Source organism: Podarcis filfolensis (assembly GCF_964270895.1).
Source record: "Podarcis filfolensis genome assembly, chromosome: 3".
Classification (NCBI taxonomy): domain Eukaryota; kingdom Metazoa; phylum Chordata; class Lepidosauria; order Squamata; family Lacertidae; genus Podarcis; species Podarcis filfolensis.
In genome coordinates, this window is record NC_139606.1 from 98,298,731 (window position 1) to 98,316,987 (window position 18,257).

At 43.8% G+C, this 18,257-nt stretch overlaps 1 protein-coding gene across 17 annotated transcripts in view; it reads right to left on the bottom strand.

Annotated features, from left to right (window-relative positions):
* Positions 1 to 18,257, bottom strand: part of TRERF1 (transcriptional regulating factor 1) — an 81,670-nt gene that overhangs the window by 12,653 nt on the left and 50,760 nt on the right. For 3 of the 17 annotated variants that reach the window (XM_083604898.1, XM_083604886.1, XM_083604887.1), the window contains exons 2-11: positions 16,268 to 17,902; positions 13,366 to 13,418; positions 12,104 to 12,257; positions 11,089 to 11,349; positions 7,521 to 7,890; positions 5,371 to 5,437; positions 3,988 to 4,127; positions 2,758 to 2,861; positions 1,263 to 1,338; positions 822 to 910 (exon numbers count right to left, since the gene is read on the bottom strand). In XM_083604898.1, coding sequence (XP_083461024.1) covers positions 822 to 910; positions 1,263 to 1,338; positions 2,758 to 2,861; positions 3,988 to 4,127; positions 5,371 to 5,437; positions 7,521 to 7,890; positions 11,089 to 11,349; positions 12,104 to 12,257; positions 13,366 to 13,418; positions 16,268 to 17,650 — 2,697 coding nt within the window. In that variant the 5' untranslated portion in view covers positions 17,651 to 17,902. Of the gene's footprint in view, positions 1 to 821; positions 911 to 1,262; positions 1,339 to 2,757; positions 2,862 to 3,987; positions 4,128 to 5,370; positions 5,438 to 7,520; positions 7,891 to 11,088; positions 11,407 to 12,103; positions 12,258 to 13,365; positions 13,419 to 16,267; positions 17,903 to 18,257 lie in introns of all 17 variants that reach the window. The other 14 variants (XM_083604900.1, XM_083604888.1, XM_083604885.1 and 11 more) reach the window with 11 other exon arrangements.

Below are 18,257 nucleotides of genomic sequence, written 5' to 3' on the forward strand. Positions count from 1 at the left end.
GTTGACACTATGACTGGGAGAGGGGCTGGGCTGAGAGGAGGGGCTGGGCTCTTTGTCACCATTGAGATTCATTTACGGAGTAGGGAATATGAACTTGGGTCTCTCCACTTCAACGCAGATGCTCTCTGCCCCACCCACCCACCCTTCAACATTCCCTCTCCCCTGCTCTAATTTCAGAAACAAATTCTTGCTCGGTATCACAGACACGGTAAAATAAACCGAATGCTTAGAGGAGTCTCTCATAAGCTAAAATGTATGAATTCCCCCCAACCTGGATGAATGAGCAATGCTTGGTGGGAGAGTGTCGAAGGAAAGTTAATGTCTACCATGTGGATAAGAGCACATGATAATGGTGAGCATTAAGGCCCCTCTGGGTGAGAGCCAGGGAGGCGGGGTCTGTGTGGGAGATGGGGTTAGGGTCCTTGGAACGGAGACTGAGTTTCGGAACCAAACAATCAGATACAGGTGCACTGCGTGTAACAGGGTGATGTTTTGCATCCTACTATTCTATTTGTGTGTTGACGTTATTGCTTAAATTGAAATACTAAATCTGTTTCACTTTTTTGTATTGTTTTATACGATGCTGTGTGGACCTCTCTTTTTCTTTTTATACTCATATTTTCCAGTCATTATATTTATTGTTCATTTGCTACGTTGTGAATCACTTTGGGCCTGGTTTTTGCAGGAAAGTGGCAAAGAAAAGCAACAGGGGATGATGTTGATGATAATGTTCTACTTTCATATGGTAAAACTAACTTAGTGGCTGAAAACCACAAGATCAGGAATGTCAACAAAGCACGAACAAGGACAACAAGCCTTACCATTTTCTGTACCAAAATAAAATCTTTGCCGTATGTGTATAATGCTTTGCTGAACAGCTTTCTTTCAACGGGTGCCCACTGGTCTGAACCTGAAAGAAACAAACAGATAATAATCGAGCGTGGGGGTTTGCCTGAACCATGGTACAAAAATAAAACTGCTGTCACATTTGCGAAGCTAAGCAGGTTCTGGTATGGTTTCCAATTGGATGGGGAACCGCATGTTGAGATTCCTGCATTGCAGGGGTCACTTCCAACTCTACAGTTTGAAGATTCTATGATTTCTGCAAGTAGGTGTGTATGTATACTGTCAATGGAATAACTATTTTCTCTGAACTTCATCAATGACGCTAAGCAGCTGCATTCCTTCCACGAGCAAAGGACTCACACACAGAACTAGCCTTTATTAGGTAATCCTTTTAACTCATCCATTCAGGAACTTACCAGCATAGTGATAACTTGCCAGAGGATGCGATTTTGCTCTTGCTGGCTTCAACAAAAGCAGCATCTCCAGAGCAACCTGCAGGACAAAAAGAGGCAAGCAGAATTGTATACAACTTTTTCTTAATTATTATGACTCTATCTTCTTTTAAGACTCTGTGACACTTAATTGCTATGACTCGTTTGCTTCTTTTAATAACGTAATAAAATAATATTTACATACCATTTGTTCTATGTGCACTAAGAGCTCCTTATACATTTTCTCAACAATCCTTTTTCTTAAAATTTATTTATGCTTTTCAGATTTATACATTTCACTATAATTTTACAATATACAATTTTAACATTTCAAAATTTGACTTCCTTCCCCCTCTTTCTGGTGTTCCTTAAATTTATTTTTGATACCTTCTGAATATCCAAATTAACTTAATTTGCTCATTTATTCATCTGCTTTAAATATATACTCTTATAAAACTGCAGGTTATTGCAATTATCCTGCCAATGTTCTTATCTGTTTACAATTTATCTGTAAATATTCAATAAACCATCTCTATTCTTTTATAAAACGTTTGTTGCCTGGTTTCTTATTTTTCCAGTAAGTTCCACCATTTCTGCATATTCCATAAGTTTCTGCATCCATTCTTCCTTTGCTGGGACCTCAACAATCCTTAAAACAGCCCTGTGAGCAGGCCAGTCTTATTATTCCCATGTTACGGATGGGAGAGCCCATCCAACCTTTTGCACGAGATATACCTGTCTCATTCTCTGACCATTTTAAATGGGCCTTAGACCCAGGATGTTCTGTGTGATTTTAGTTGATGCTGGTTTTGCATTTTGTATTCCACGAGTATGATTTTAACTACTGTTGATTTGGAGTATTACTGTAATTCTGCCATTTTAGTTAACTGTATTTTAAACGAGCATCATCCAGGGTTTTGTTTTTTGTTTTTTTAACAATCAAACAGTGTATAAACATTATGAAATAAACAAGTCAACTGGCGGTCTTGAATGTTTTTCTAAAGAAAGGCAAGGTATGTGTTTTTTAATGAACAAATAAAAACTAGGAATAATAAAATAAAAGGTTTCTTTTGAGAAAGAATCCATTCTTTTGCAATGGATCCAAACTACAAGAAAGAAGATTCCACCTAAACATTAGGAAGAACTTCCTGACAGTAAGAGCTGTTTGACAGTGGAATTTGCTGCCAAGGAGTGTGGTGGAGTCTCCTTCTTTGGAGGTCTTTAAGCAGAGGCTTGACAACCATATGTCAGGAGTGCTCTGATGATGTTTCCTGCTTGGCAGGGGGTTGGACTCGATGGCCCTTGTGGTCTCTTCCAACTCTATGATTCTATGATTCTATGAAAAGTAGTGGGTGCCAGAGTGAGGCTAAACTCTCCCAGTTAGTCACTGGAAAAAGCTTGCTTGTGCCCGGTTTCCTCATGAAGCCTGTTACACATATCTTAACACATATTTGGGAGAGGATAAACAAGCTGCTCTTACCATAACGTCTCCTTTAGCCTCAAAGAGAGAATGCAAGCCATATTCAAGGTTGGTTCCCCCACCAGTCAATACACTTGAACAACACAGATTTAAAAGGCTGGTCACTGTAAGAAAACAATCCAAAACAGTATTGTCAAACCTGTCCAATATTAAGCCTGTAAGCAAAAACATAAATCTGAAAGGGTCATAAAGTCAGCACAAATCTTCTAATTCTTACAAGCTCAGATTCTCATTTTGAGAAAGTTGGAACAGAAAACCATTGGTACCTTGATTCTCGAACTTAATCTGTTCCGGGAGTCTGTTCAACTCCCGAAATGGTTCGAAAACCAAGGCGCGGCTTCCGATTGGCTGCAGGGGCTTCCTGCACTCAAGCGGAAGCCGCGTCGGATGTTCGGCTTCCGAAAAATGTTCGCAAACAGGAACACTTACTTCTGGGTTTGTGGCGTTTGGGAGCCAAAACGAGGGAGTACCAAGGCATTTGAGTACCAAGATACGAGTGTACCAGACAAGTCCTTCAGAGGGGGTGGCCGAACGCATATATAAGTTGAAATGCACCTACCAGCATTATTTTAAACACTGAGGAAAATAATATTGCTTTTACCTGTTTTACGGGTTTTTATATTGTATTTTGTACAGCACTTAGACACTCTTAAATATTAATTAAGCTATTTATAACAGCTAATAAAATAAAATAAAATAAAAACAGGTGGCAACAGTTTTGCGTGAGGGTTCTGTTCTGAGCCCCCCCCCCCCACCGTGTTGGCAGTCATATGTTGCTTGGATGAATGTAAAATGGTCTCGCTGCCTGTATCAGTAATAATTTTTATCAGATTTATAAGTTGTCCTACAACCCGCAAGGTTCTCAGGGTCATACGTGACAAAATAAATGTTCAAATAAATATGAAAACTATATAAACCAGGCATAAGGAAAACAGAAGCATTAAAATAATACCCAACAAAGATTATGAACAGTCCAGCAGCCAGGCGAAAAACTCCCATGGCTTAAGGAAAAAGGCACATTTTGAGCTGTGTCAAAGTGGTGATCAGGCTAAAGGACAGCAAGAGGTGTTATTCTGCACAGATACACGGCAAGTCATGTGAAGGTCAGTACCCATTTAATGAAGCGATGACTTTTACGCCATAAGACACAGAGGTGGAACGATAAACCGGGATAGGACACTTGGCAGAGATGCTTAGATCAGTTGCAAAGGGGGTTAGAAAACACAGTACCTCTTTGCTGAATATCTTCATCTTCCAGTTCTGGCCCTGGTTTCCAAACTAAAGTTGCCATGTGGTCCTCTTCCCCCACCAACGCTCTGTCTTCAAGTTCAGGAATATCGGCTTGGAATCTCGATCCAATATTGATATGCCTGAAAGCATATAAAGAAATTTCATCTCCTCCCCATTTCACTCACTCACCAAAATTTGCCGTTGAGGTTTGGTGGGCAAACTACTGTGGTTAAAGCGTTGGACTAGGGCCTGGAAGACTAGGGTTCAAATCCTCACTCAGCCAGGAAACTCACAGGGTGACCTTGGGCCAGCCACTAACTCTCAGCCAAACCTACCTCACAGGGTTGTTGTGAGGATAAAGAGGAGGAGGGAGAACCACGTATGTCACTGTGAGCTCCTTGGAGGAAAGATGGAATATTCCCATGCAATACTGGTCTGAAAACAGGATACACTCCGCCCTGCTCAACCTGACTTGTATAAAACCTGAGTGGGGTCTATTGTTGCACTCTTAAAAGTACCATGATTTAAGAAATCTGCTTTTAGCGGTGTGGACTATATTTGGGGGCGGCTTACATTCAGGCCAATACAGTAATAAACAAACAAACAGGCCCAGACATAGCGTAAAATGCACAATCTGTGAGGAAAAGCAAGGGACCTCTCAAAATGAAACTTCATATTAACCTAAGTCTTTAAAACTGTACCCTTGCCACAATAGAACTGGGTGATTAAATAGCCATGGAATTCAACGGCAAAACTCTGTCTTGAGAGAAGAGTTAAGGAACAGAGTTAGGACAATTAAAATGCTAGCTTTAAAAACTGAGCTGTTCCAGTTCTTCACTCTCCAGCCCCCATGTGGACTTTTTAAACAGATATAATTGTAACGAAAAACAATATGAATAAAATGCAATTGTGATGTGAGGCGGAAAGGAATTCCCATCTTGGCTATTATCTGCCAAGCAACCAGTTGAAAATGGTTATGTATGCTTAGTTTAGCTGAACGTCGTTCCATTAATAGTTAAGCTGAGTGAGACAGGGATTTTATTAATGGTTTGAAAAGCTTAAACATGGTGCCCAATGAGTGCAAGGTTTTAGGAGCCCCCAAGGAAAAATCTGGGTCTTTGACTACATCAGTTTGCCACACAGAGGGATGGGAAGTGCAAGGGTCACTAAACATAGGAAAGAATACATTCCTCCCGGGTATTTAAAGTGTCAATTCCATATGCTTCATTTTGCGCTTAAAGATACCTCCTTCCCCATCACCTCTGATTGAGCTATTTACAGTGGTACCTCGGGTTACAAACACCTCAGGTTACAAATCACATTCAGTTTATAAAACTACAGTGGATGCCGAGTGTTGTCTGAATAAATGAGACTAGTTCTTACGGTTCTACGTCAATGGTCTGTTCTCCAGGACCTGGGGTGATCGGGACACTGACTCCATCAACACTATCTGTAAGAAAAACAAGAATATGTCATTCTGCGTGCAGGCAGGCACTCCCTTCACTAGTACAGATTTGCATCTTTCTGGGAAAACCTAACAGAAAACAAAACTAACAAAAAATACAGATTTTCGTACAGATAGTCCTAGGTTCAATCTCTGGCCTTTCCAATTAAATGGATAAAGATAGCAGGGGATGGGAAAAAGCCTCTCTCTGAGATCCATCAAAGTAGACAGGGATGGCAAATCTGAGACCTTCAAAAAGTTACTGGACTAAAACTCCCATCATCCCTGGCTATTGGCCATGCTGGCTGCGGCCGATGGGAGTTGGAGTCCAACAAAATCTGGATGGCCACAGGTTCTTAAGAAAGATTCGTATGTTCGGCGGCATCTGTATGTATTACTAGCATGAACTTCACACTTGAGACTATTTTGTAAAAAAATTTTGAGTTAAAACTGCTAAAGAGATTATTCAAGGCCACAAGCAAGTAAAATTCTGCACTGATGAAATCGGGGGGGGGGGGATTGTTAAACCATCGTGTAACCATGGTGAAAACTGTCCCACTGCAAACTAGTGGAGGTTCTACAAATGGAACAATGTATGTCCATCCCCTTTGAACATTATCTGCTATCTTCATCTCTTGAGGTGCTCCAGAACCCAAGATCTGAGAACATACACCTTTTTTTTGCACACACCTTTCATCCAGACAGTTCTCATGACAAGAACCTAAGCAGAAATGACATCATGGCCCCCTATGCTCAAGAAGCCCCACCTGGTCCACAGGGCTGATAAGAAACCAGTGCAAAACCAGACCAGGATGGGGAGTTTGAAGAGGCCAAACGCAACCATCAACAATTGTACACAATGCATCTTTGTTGCTGGACTATACCACATGAGGTTGCAAGTGAAGGGGCTGGGGTTCAAAAGTTTGAAGGCTCCTTTGTGTAAAAACCTCCCTAGCAGGTCAGAGAGAAGACGAGGCTAGAACCCTTTTTTCTAGAGAAATAGGTGCCAGTACTCATCATGAAGTTGTTACAGGAAGTGCCACACCTTTTAACAACAACAAAAAGAGGTGGTGCTGCTGGGTACCCTTGAGTACCCCTTGAGGGAATGCACTGGCTTTGACTAGAAATTCTAGTTTTGTATATGCAAGCTATTTGCTGTTGTTGTTTTTTAATATGAGTGACCATTTATACATTCTACCTCACACCTGCAGCCTCAAGTGGTACAGTTCATCAACAGATATACAGTGGTACCTCGGGTTTAGTACTTAATTCGTTCTGGAGGTCCGTTCTTAACCTGAAACTGTTCTTAACCTGAAGCACCACTTTAGCTAATGGGGCCTCCCACTGCCACTGTGCCGCTGGAGCACGATTTCTGTTCTCATCCTGCAAAGTTCTTAACCCGAGGTACTATTTCTGGGTTAGCGGAGTCTGTAACCTGAAGCGTATGTAACCCGAGGTACCACTGTATTATGTGGGGCAAATGATCATGTAGCCCAATCCTAAAATGGATTGGATGGATTCCAGGGGCAAATGGAGGAGTCTTTCAGGGTGGCATGTTCCTGGGGATATTCTACAATCGCTCCTCTTCGGACACGTGTGAGCAAGAGAGAAACTGCTATCCAAGTGACCGCAAAATAAAATGCCGTGTGATGTAAAAACCAGCAGTGTGCTATACAGAAGTGAGGCAAGTCGTCAGCATGGAAACTGGTTCAGTTTCCAGCAGTAGTTCCTAAACTTTCTCCCCCGTGGACCACTTAAAACTTGCTGGACCACTTGAAAAAATGGCCTTGGCAGAACACTTAATTTCTGCCTGTTGCGGCAACTGTAATGCACTGGGTCTAGATACCGTATGATTTCTAATTGTCCTTTAATGGCTTGGGTTGCATTTAATTGCATTCTACAGAATCTGCATCGCGATACAGTAAAATGAAATGCAAGAAATAAAACACACAACAAAACACAACTAAAAATCAATATGTGTATTCGATATGGACATGTCATGAACCACCTGTAAGAAGCTCACATACCACAGGTGGTCCATGGACCACAGTTTGGGACCCCCTGGTTTACAGTGCATCATCATACTTACTAGATCGACAGAGAAGCATCCGGGGTGTGGGTGTCAAAGGTGTGAGCGGCAGCTGGGGGTGAGACGCACCATGAGCGGATGTGATAACGCTGCTGAAGAGGCCAGATCCATGACGTACCGGGCTGAGCATGGGAGGTGGGGTGTAAGGAGGGGGGTCGTGAATGCTGTCAAGCAGGTGGTCTCCCAGGATGCGGGGAGAGCGAAGCTGGCTTTGGTACAGTGTCGCGCCCAGGTGGGATGCAGCGAGGTTGTAAGAAGGTGGTGGTATGAACAGAGGCTCAGGTCTGTGGCGGTATTTTTTCTTGTCTTGAAACGGTTTGAAGCTTTCTTCAGAGTTGGCCGTGCTTTGGTGCTGTTTTCTGTTGAGGTCCTGAATGGAAGGTTTTCAGCATTCAGACAACTTAAGACGTAACATGGGCAAATTGCATCATATACTTGGGAGTCTCAGGCGGACACGAAAACCTGAACCAACTCATGAGCCTCTATGAACCAGCCTATATTTTGACATCAATGAGGTGACACCCCAAAACAACCTCCACCATTTTTTTTCTTTGGTTGATAGCTAAGAAGTGGGCTTTCACCCACCTTCCCTCAGTTCTTCAATGGTCTGGCAAAGTGTGGGATTTTCCCAGTGGTGAAATGATTAGCAAATTTAAGTTAAAATGGGCCAAGCTAAACCAGAGACCTCCCTATGTACATTGGCAGCCTGACAGGGATCTTGACAGATCCGCAGAACAGCCCCAAAATATAGAGCTATGTATGTATACTCAAAGTCTTGCAATTTCAGCCGCCAGCTTATCTTTGATATTTATCTCCACTATCAAATGTGTTCATGAAACCATGCTTCAGCTCATCATTAGCCTTTAACTTGCTTTATTGGCATGTATGACACTGATTTTATGATCTCTGCTGCAGACCTCGTTTGCTGCTTATTTTACGTATAGGCTCCAGTTGTTCTAATTGATACCATCTTCATTTATTTGCACATATTTCATTATTTAGAGAGAAAAAAATGATGAACTACTAAATCAAAGAGCTCTCTAAGCAGCGTAGAAATAAAACAATTAACCAAAGCATATCTAAGATCCATAAAAACTGAAAGACAAATATACACACAATAATCATCTTTAAAACATGGATTAAAAGAATCAATTTTAAAATAAATCAATACAGGAAACTAAACTGCATTTGGCTGGCTTGTTGATATGAAAAAGCTTTCAGCAAGCACCAAAGTGGTACACTGCTTATGCTATAAGTTTGCTTTCCTGAAGACATATATGTGAGGGCTTTTGTTGTTGTTGTTGTTGTTGTTGTTGTTAAAACTTTCCATTTTCAGAAAAAAAGTAAGAGTGGAATCCTAACCTCTGCCTGCCCCTAAAACCAATGGAGTTAGGATGGTGTCCTGATGCATCTCTGCTGACCTCCACATGTGGAGAGAAGCATCAACATCTGAGAAACCCCCAGCTATGCAGAGGAGGAAGAGGAGTTTGGAATTGATATCCCGCTTTATCACTACCCAAAGGAGTCTCAAAGCGGCTAACATTCTCCTTTCCCTTCCTCCCCCACAACAAACACTCTGTGAGCTAAGTGAGGCTGAGAGACTTCAAAGAAGTGTGACTAGCCCAAGGTCACCCAGCAGCTGCCTGTGGAGGAGCTTAACCACTACACCACACTGGCCACACTGCCAACCATACCCAGGCAGGCAGAAAATCTATTGCCAGTGGTTTTCTTGCTGGTTTCTGCAGGCAGAAAGCTTCACAGGATTGTTCTGAGGGTAAAATATATAGGGCGGGAGAACCATGTATGTCACTTTGATCTCTTTTGGAGGAAAGGATGGATAAAAATGTGGAAATAAATGAATCCCTCCCACAAGAAGCATTACGCAGGGCAAAATGGGGACGAGAACACTAAGCTCCCTACCCCTCAACTGCTAGCCCCCTGCACGAGTTGGAGGTCAAATATCTGAAGCAGGGAGCTTACAGGACTCAGGGGGGCTCCCTCTGCGATTCAGACAATGCCACGAACTCACAGAGGTTGACACTGGGGAGTCGACTCCCTGAAGGTGATTTGTGTCCTTGAGAATTCACACAAAGATATCTATAATCTGCTCGGGGGGGGGGGGGTTGTATGTATAGGGAGGAAAGGAAGGAGGAGACTAATTAAGTCCTTCACAATACCTGCCAGAGTATATTATTCTTACAATAATAATTAGGCGATAAAGGCTATTTATCTGCAGGAGACAATATTAGGCAAAATCCCACTCAGCCCTGCTCCCACATTATTAAAGAAGAAAATGGTTTCGAGCAACATTAAAAACAAACAAGCACAAATAACACTGATAGGCAATAAATCCCTCTGCCTTTTTTTGGTGGAGGGAAGTAAAGCTTCCCATTTAGGAATATTGGGACAATTCAGAAAGAAAAGGCTGCTTCTGCCTGAACTGGAAGAGACCAGGGTACCTGTTAGGGCTGGGCCATTTAACAATGTATCATCCAAAACTGAAGTCCATATTGTGATATTGGTTTCATAATTTTTGACCAGGCAATATATCGCGAATCATGATATGTGTGTGTGTGTGTGTGTGTGTGTGTGTCTAGGTCTAGGGAATGAGTAATTATATCAGGCATAGGCAAACTCGGCCTTCCAGATGTTTTGGGACTACAATTCCCATCATCCCTGACCACTGGTCCTGTTAGCTAGGGATATAGGAGTTGTAGTCCCAAAACATCTGGAGGGCTGAGTTATATATATATTAGGAGACATCTGAAGGCAGCCCCTTTTAAGGAAGCTTTTTACTGTTTGATGTTTTTCTATATTTTAATATATGCTGGGGCAACCCAGTTGGATGGGCAGGGTACAAATAATTATATTATTACTATTATTATTGTTGTTGATGATGATGAACGTCATCATCATCATAAATCACAACGTGGAAAAAACTGTGAAGCCAGCCAATACCTCTACATAGCTCCATACTTATTTCAGACACTGTAATATATCAGTAAGGGACGCGGGTGGCGCGGTGGGTAAAACCTCAGCGCCTGGGACTTGCCGATCGCATGGTCGGCGGTTCGAATCCCCACGGCGGGGTGAGCTCCCGTCGTTCGGTCCCAGCTCCTGCCCACCTAGCAGTTCGAAAGCACCCTTAAGTGCAAGAAGATAAATAGGTACCGCTTTATAGCGGGAAGGTAAATGGCATTTCCGTGTGCTGCTCTGGTGCCGGTTCGCTGGAGCAGCGTCGTCACGCTGGCCACGTGACCCGGAAGTGTCTGCGGACAGCGCTGGCTCCCGGCCTCTAGAGTGAGATGAGCGCACAACCCTAGAGTCTGTCAAGACTGGCCCGTACGGGCAGGGGTACCTTTACCTTTACCTTTAATATATCAGTATATCGCGACGTTTAGCTGGTGATATATCACAATGTTGAAATCCAGGAATCGCCGAGTCCTAGTACCCTGTATTGCATATGTCCAAACAGGGATGATGTTTAACAGGAAGCACTTTTTAAAAAAAAAATGCAGAGGGATTCACGAGGCACCCCTAGCACAGTTAGTAGCAAGAGAACACTCACAGAGGACAGGCAGGGGCTGGCCACGTTAGGGGAGCATGGCGGAGAGCAAGTCATCCTCACAAGAACGGGCATCTCATCATCTGAGACAGGCTTATCTTTAAGCACGGCGCTGCTGTCAGCGGCCTGCTTGCCGGGATCGGGTGACGGCAGCTTAACGGGCACCGACACAGGCATGACGATGGGGACGAAGCTCTCCGCCTCGGAGGGCAGCTGCTCCTGCTGGTGTTGGCGCTGGGGCTGCGGCAGGCTCTCCCCTTCGTCCTGTGCAGACAACCAAAGGCATTCAGCCTCAACCGTGGACTGCTCCCAACTAGAACACTAAAAGGCAGCACAGACAACAAATAAAAGAGTCTTCTGGTACTCTCAAGGTTAGCCAGCTTACGGAGGCATTGGCCACTGTGGGCTGGAGCCCACTATGTAGCAGATCTGTCAAGTATCAGTATGCGGTAGGGGGTCAACACCGCTACTTCTCTGGAAAACACAGCATGAAATGTGGCACGTGCACATCCCAGGCAGAAGAAACGCCCCAGGGCAGAACAGAAAGTAAACTCAGGTGAGGTGAGTGGAGAAAATCCCTGTTTTGGGGGCAGGGATTATTGGTTTGTCGTCATTCTTATTTTTGTTATGTATTTTGTGGGTTTTACATTGTAATTTTATGTTGTGAGCTCTACAAATGAAGGGTGGTATACAAATTTAATAAATAATAATAATGGTGTCATAAGGAGGCGTTGAGGTGTGTTCACAGCAAGGAGCCCCTTTCACTTGGAGGCTAGCCAAATCTTGCGCCTCAGAATAGCTCTCAGGTCTACATGACATCAGACATTGACAGATCTCCATCGATGGAGAATGAACATACTAGAAAACGAAACTGGAGAAAGACACATTTCCTTGACAATAGCAGGATCAGATTGAGAATCACTGTATTTTTTTAAAAAAGGAAAATTGCAAAGCAAAGCAAGCAGCGAACTTTAGTAAAAAAGGGTGAAGGCCATACAGCAAAACACCACAGTGTTACCTGTCTGAGGGCAGGAGATGCCCGTATCCCTCCATGAGACCTCATGTGGCCATTTAGGGCTGGCAAACTCTTAAATTCCTTCAAGCATACAGTGCATGTGAGTTTGCTCTTTGTTTCAGATCTCTCACTATGAGTTTCTTTATCGTGAATGCTGCTGCAGAAAGGAAGGAGAGACACATTTTGATGAGAATGTTCCCAAATACATTTTAATCCAGCCACATACATGTACTCTTAAAAAATAATAATCACAGATTCTCTCTCTGACAGGGCCAGCTCAAGACATTTTGCTGCCTGAAGTGAAGGACCAGGTCTACTCTAGAGCAGGGGCAGGCAGAAAATAGATGGGGAACTGCTGGCAGATCTTCAGTAGACTGGCATGGGGTTCTGACTCCCAAATGTCTAAACAGAAACCTTCTCTGCTGAGTCCTGACCATAAGTTAGGCTGCTGAGAAAAAGAGAGATTGGTGGGGAAACAGGTGTACATTTATTAACCTGGGCTGAAGGTGTGCTTGTATTTAATTCTTACTATGCATCCACCCTTCAGAACCATTATTTTGCACCTAGCTTTGAATAGTTCTAGTAAGCAAAATAAAAAGCAGATCCTGCGAGTCTGCCCACCCCTAATCTAAGGAGATCGTGAGCCATTTTTTCCTCAGGAAAACATCCACTGTCAGAATCAATTCTGTGAGCAAGTGCTTTTTTTTCTTTTTTTAAGCAATCTTCTCACAAAAAAACTATTTTTGAGTGAGCATTAATGAAATTTGTCCTTCAAATGCTGAAAGTGCTTGCTGTTTATTACCATTGTGAGGTTTTAACAGGTTGGCCCTGATCCAATTCACGGCTAGTGAAAAGGTGGAGAGCAGACAAGTGTTAACTCAAGGGTCACTTTTATGCTTTTATGCAAAAGGTTCCATCCAGTGCCATTTTCCTAGAAAAAGAGGTGCCAGAATTTACAATGAACAACTCCATTGTTCTCTTAGAATGGCAATGACGCCCACCTGAGAGGTGCCAGAAATGAGTTCCGGAGAGTTCTGGCTGGTTCCATCACTAAATTAGTCCCATGGGCCACAGACTGAGGAAGCAACAGGCACCAAAACCATTAAGTCAAAGATTGGTAGAATAAGTACCTGATGCTTCAGAGCTCTAGAAGATTCCACTACATGGCCAATAAACACACAGGTGGACTTGCATGAGGCTACTATTTGAGGACTTTTGAAAAAACGAAAGTTAAGAATACATATGTAGCTATAGCACAAATATACCTTTGCTCGGGGGAAACTGACTGGAGTCTTCCATCAGGCAGATGGACCTGCTGCTAAAGGAAGAGATGAAAATACTGGTATATATCAGCATGCTGAAGAATCATCTATCTAGACTCACACACATGTAATGACTCATTCAAATAATCATTTAAAGAGTTTCCTGCAACCTCCCCTGCCCATTCACAGATGTGTGAAGGTGAACGATGCTGTTACGCTAACTGGTCTTATCTAGGGAGATCAGAAGGTTCCAACAGCTATGAAAGTGGAAGTTGCCATTGTGTTTCCTTATTTGCCCCAGGTCCAATGGAAATCAGTCTAGCAAATATGATCAGTACTCACTGTTGCTGTTGCTTTCAGCCCACAAATTACACATAAATGATCACGCCTGCATTGTGTTTCCTTTGCACTGAAATATTTGGGCTGGAATAATTTAGTGACATCCTAATTAATGATGTGAACTGTGTAAGCTATGCTTAATTCCACCACATCAGACAGCAAGACAAGCTGCAGCAGAATGGAAACAGCGCTGCATGCAGTAAGTATAGGGCAGAATGGGGGGGGGGGGATGCCATCTTACCTCCCTAGTTATGTCCCATCCGCAATGACGTGTATATTTGTGAAGCCCCTGACCAGCTTCACATTTGGTGCTAGTGTGAAGGAGCTGTACGCACACACAAATGTACATGAATAGAGAGAACATCCAGGGGGAATCATGTGAAGCATACAGCCGCTTGCCTTGGCTTGGCTTGCAGAGACAGACTGTAGCTGGTGCATGTATTGATGGCGGACTGACCCTGTTCCCCCTTCAACACGTGAGGGGTGCTCATTTGAATATGTATACCTGAAGGAGCGTCTCCATCCCCATCATCCAGCCCGGACACTGAGGTCCAGCGCTGAGGGCCTTCTGGTGGTTCCCTTGCTGCGAGAAGTGAGGTTACAGGGAACCAGACAGAGGGCCTTTTTGGTAGTGGCACTTGCCCTGTGGAATGCCCTCCCAGCAGATGTCAAGGCAATAAACAACTATTTTACTTTTAAAAGACAACTGAAGGCGGCCCTGTTTAGGGAAGTTTTTAATGTCTGACGCTGTATTGTTTTTAATATTCGGTTGGAAGCCGCCCAGAGTGGCTGGGGAAACCCAGCCAGATGGGTGGGGTATAAATATTATTATTATTACTATTATTATTATTATTAAAAGTTTTTCTAGCATTGCACAAAGAAGCCAGAACCTTTGTAGAAAATTGTTTTTCCTTTTGCTGCCTGCACAAACCAGGTCTAAATGGGATGCAGTCTGGGACTTGTGAGAGGGGACAAAGCCTATCTCACACCCCAGACACTGGGTTTACAGGGGCTGCACGGGGAATATTACTGTGGGAGCAAAATGTTCCCCCTTCCACCTGTGGTCGGCTTGGCTTCCACTAACAGAGACCCCATGGTGATAATTAATCTTTGAATGCAGAATGCTGCTGAATTCTCCACTTGGGGATCTCTGTAATATAATATATGGACCCTCCACTAATTCATATCCCAGCCATCAGAACTATGGGCATTTTTTCTAGTTTAGCAACATGTTGCCTATTTGGGAGAGGGGTAGGTATACAGTGCTAATGAATGCTAAGTAGTTACCTGACTGACCGCTTCTCCTGAAAAGAACATGCCTGGACCTTGCAAGTGTAATCTGAAGCCCTTCCTTACATGCTACCGCCAAGAGAGGCTCAGAGGGTGGAAACGATGGACAGAGCCTTTTCAGTTGTAGCCCCTCTGCCTGTGGGAATGTCCTCCCAAGTGAGGCCTGCTAGCACTGACACCAGGTAAAGACTACCCTCTCTTCACCAGGGCGTTTAATGGAATTTGACACAGCCAGGTCAAGGTTTTTCTGTCAGTGCCTTTGGCATGGAAGCTGGCATTTTATGCTATGTATTGGGTTTTTCTTTTGAAGAAAAACAACTGCCACCATTAGAATTTAAACAAGCACAAACTTTTATGGTTTTAAACTATGCCGCCTTCAAGATTGCCCTGTATTAGGAGGCCAACAAATTACCGTATTTTTCCATGTATAAGACTACACTTTTTCCTAATTTTTTAAAGTTTAAAATAAGGGGTCATCTTATACATGGATAGTGCATAGTGCATTTTCTTAATTTTGGGTTAAAAAAAATAGGGGTCGTCTTATACATGGGGGTGTCTTATACACAGAAAAATATGGTAATTAATTAATAAATAATAATAATTTAGTTTTTATTTATTTGCTGCCCATCTGACTGGATTGCCCCAGTTATTCTGGGCAGCTCCCAACAAAAAACAACAACCCAATAAAAATCAAGCATTAAAAACCTTCCTAAACAAGGCTGCCTTCAGGTGTCTTCTAAAAGTCAAATACAGTGTACCTTGGTTTTCAAACAGCTTAGTTCCCGAATGTTTTTGCTCCCAAATGTCACAAACCCAGAAGTGACTGTTCTGGTTTGCAAACTATTTTTGGAAGCCGAACATCCGACGGGACTTCTGATTGGCTGCAGGAGCTTCCTGCAGCCAATCAGAAGCTGCAATTTGGTTTTCAAACATTTTGGAAGTCAAATGGACTTCTGGAACGGATTCCGTTCGACTTCCAAGGTACGACTGTAGTTGTTTATTTCCTTGACATCTGATGGGATGTTCCACAGGCAGGTGTCACTACCGAGAAGGCCCTCTGCCTGGTTCCCTGTAGCTTTACTTCTCGCAGTAAGGAAACCGCCAGAAGGCCCTCGTAGCCGGACCTCAGTGGCCAGGCTAATAAGTTGTGGATTCACCAAACTGTTGTGCCAATGGGAGCCTAAAACTTCTGAGGGAATTCCACTTCACACGGCAGAGGCGAATTTGGTTTCTGCTTCTTCCCAAACTCAGATACAGGAAAGAAAGTATTACATACCTGAGGCCACATTGGACCAGGGGACAATGGCTGTGGCCCTTTGCTATCCACGTGGATACCTTCTGGGGGCATCAGAGGTTGCTGAGGGACGCCACCAGCGACAGAATTCATGTCCTGCTGAACTGGGCCCTCCGTCCCTTCTGCCAAGGGGAATCCAAGGTGCGAATCCATCAGTGCCTGAGCCTTGTTGTTGCTCTGGTAATGGTTTGGCTGACTGGCATCTCCTGGTGGCGGCTGCTGCTGCTGCAATAAGCTTTGTGGATACAAATGTCTGAAGGGTTGCTGCTGATCTTGATAGAAGTACTGCGGCACTGCTCCCAGCTGAATGAGCTGCACAGAATGACCCCGATCCTGAGAGTACTGATGAGTCTCGTGCAGAGGCTTCTGGTCAGGATCTCTGTGAAAGGCAGGAAGTTGCATTTGCATCTGCTGCTGCTGCTGCTGCAACTGTTGCATCATAGGCTGTATTGAATAATACTGAGCTGTTTGCACTGGGCATTGCCTCTGCTGCTGCTGCTGCTGCTGCTGCAACTCATGTATTAAAAGCCTATGTTGTCCTTGGTGGGATTGCTGCTGCTGCTGCTGCAGATAGTATTGATCCTGCTGTAGCTGCTGCGGCATCAGGTGCTGAGAGTGCATTTGCTGGAAGTGGGCCTGCCCTTGATGCATGGCAGGGTGCATCTGCAGATGGGCTAAATGCTGCTGTTCGTCGTAATAGAGGGGTTGCTGGTGCGCCATCATGTGCATGTGCTGCTTCTGCGACGTGCCGACAAAACCCTGGTGGACTTGCTGCGGCAGCTGTTGGTATCTCTGCACGGCAGGCTGCTGCTCCACCGCAGGCTTCTGAGACAGCAGCTGCCGAAGGGCGCTGTCGCCAGTGCCGCCCATCGCCGAAGGCTGGATGACCTGAGATACGTTGTTGACTTGGATCCTTAAGTTCTGGTTTGCAAACACTTGGGCGAAGGAGTCCAGCTTATGCAAAACACCACTCGTCATCTTCTGCGGCCTGACCTCGTTGGCTTGGGAACACAGATGCTCATATCCGTCAGTTACTTCGCCTTGCCCCACTGAGCCCCACATGACGTTTTGGTTGTTCCTCACTGGGGCGTGGTTCCCAGAACCCAAATGCGCCCAACTGGATTGCCTAGGAGAATCCATCAACCCAAGGGTTTTGGACCCAGCATTCAAAGCTATGTTTTCCCTGGTGTCTTGGGGGAACGATGGGGAGAGCGGAGATTCCTGAGTTGCATCCATGGCTGATGTTCCATAGCTGTGGTTTAACGGTGCAAGGGAATTTAGGTGTTGTTGTTGCTGCTGCTGGTAATACAAGCTTTCGTTGTTGTTGACAACATGGCTCGTTTTGTACATTTGCTGATCTCCCATTTTCTCTCAACAAAAACCATTTAATTTTTAAATTTTTAATTTTTTTAAGAAACCACACACCAAGATCTGTAATCCCTGAGAAATCGTCTGTGAAATTATTTATTTTTTTGGCTCTTCCATCTGCACTACGGAACTAAATTCTTTCTGGATGGCTGTTCCCCTTTCAAGCAGAGAATGTTTCATTCCTTCATTAAACGGGCCGAAAAAGCATCAGTCTTCATTCTAAGAATATACTCGGCATACTCTGGACACCTGGGAAGGGAAAGGAAAAAGGTGTAATTGTATTTATTCTGTTCTGCATAGCCTTATCAACTTTCCTTGGGACAAGAGTACACCTAGCATAGTTAAAACAGAAAAAGGAAGGAAAGAAAGAACACTTGACCCTACGCAAAAGTGCAGGGTTTTTTAAAGAAAAGGTAATTAAATCTGTTATCATTGAGAAAAACATTTTTCTGCTCTTCATTTCTATGCTCTAAATACAACTCCAATGCCACACCCCTAGGATTTCAAATACAATGAATTAGTGGGGTGAGTAGCTGGAATGCAGATGAAGAATTCCACTCTCCAGTCTGCCCCAGATTCTGGCTTCCTTCTTCCACCCCCCCCC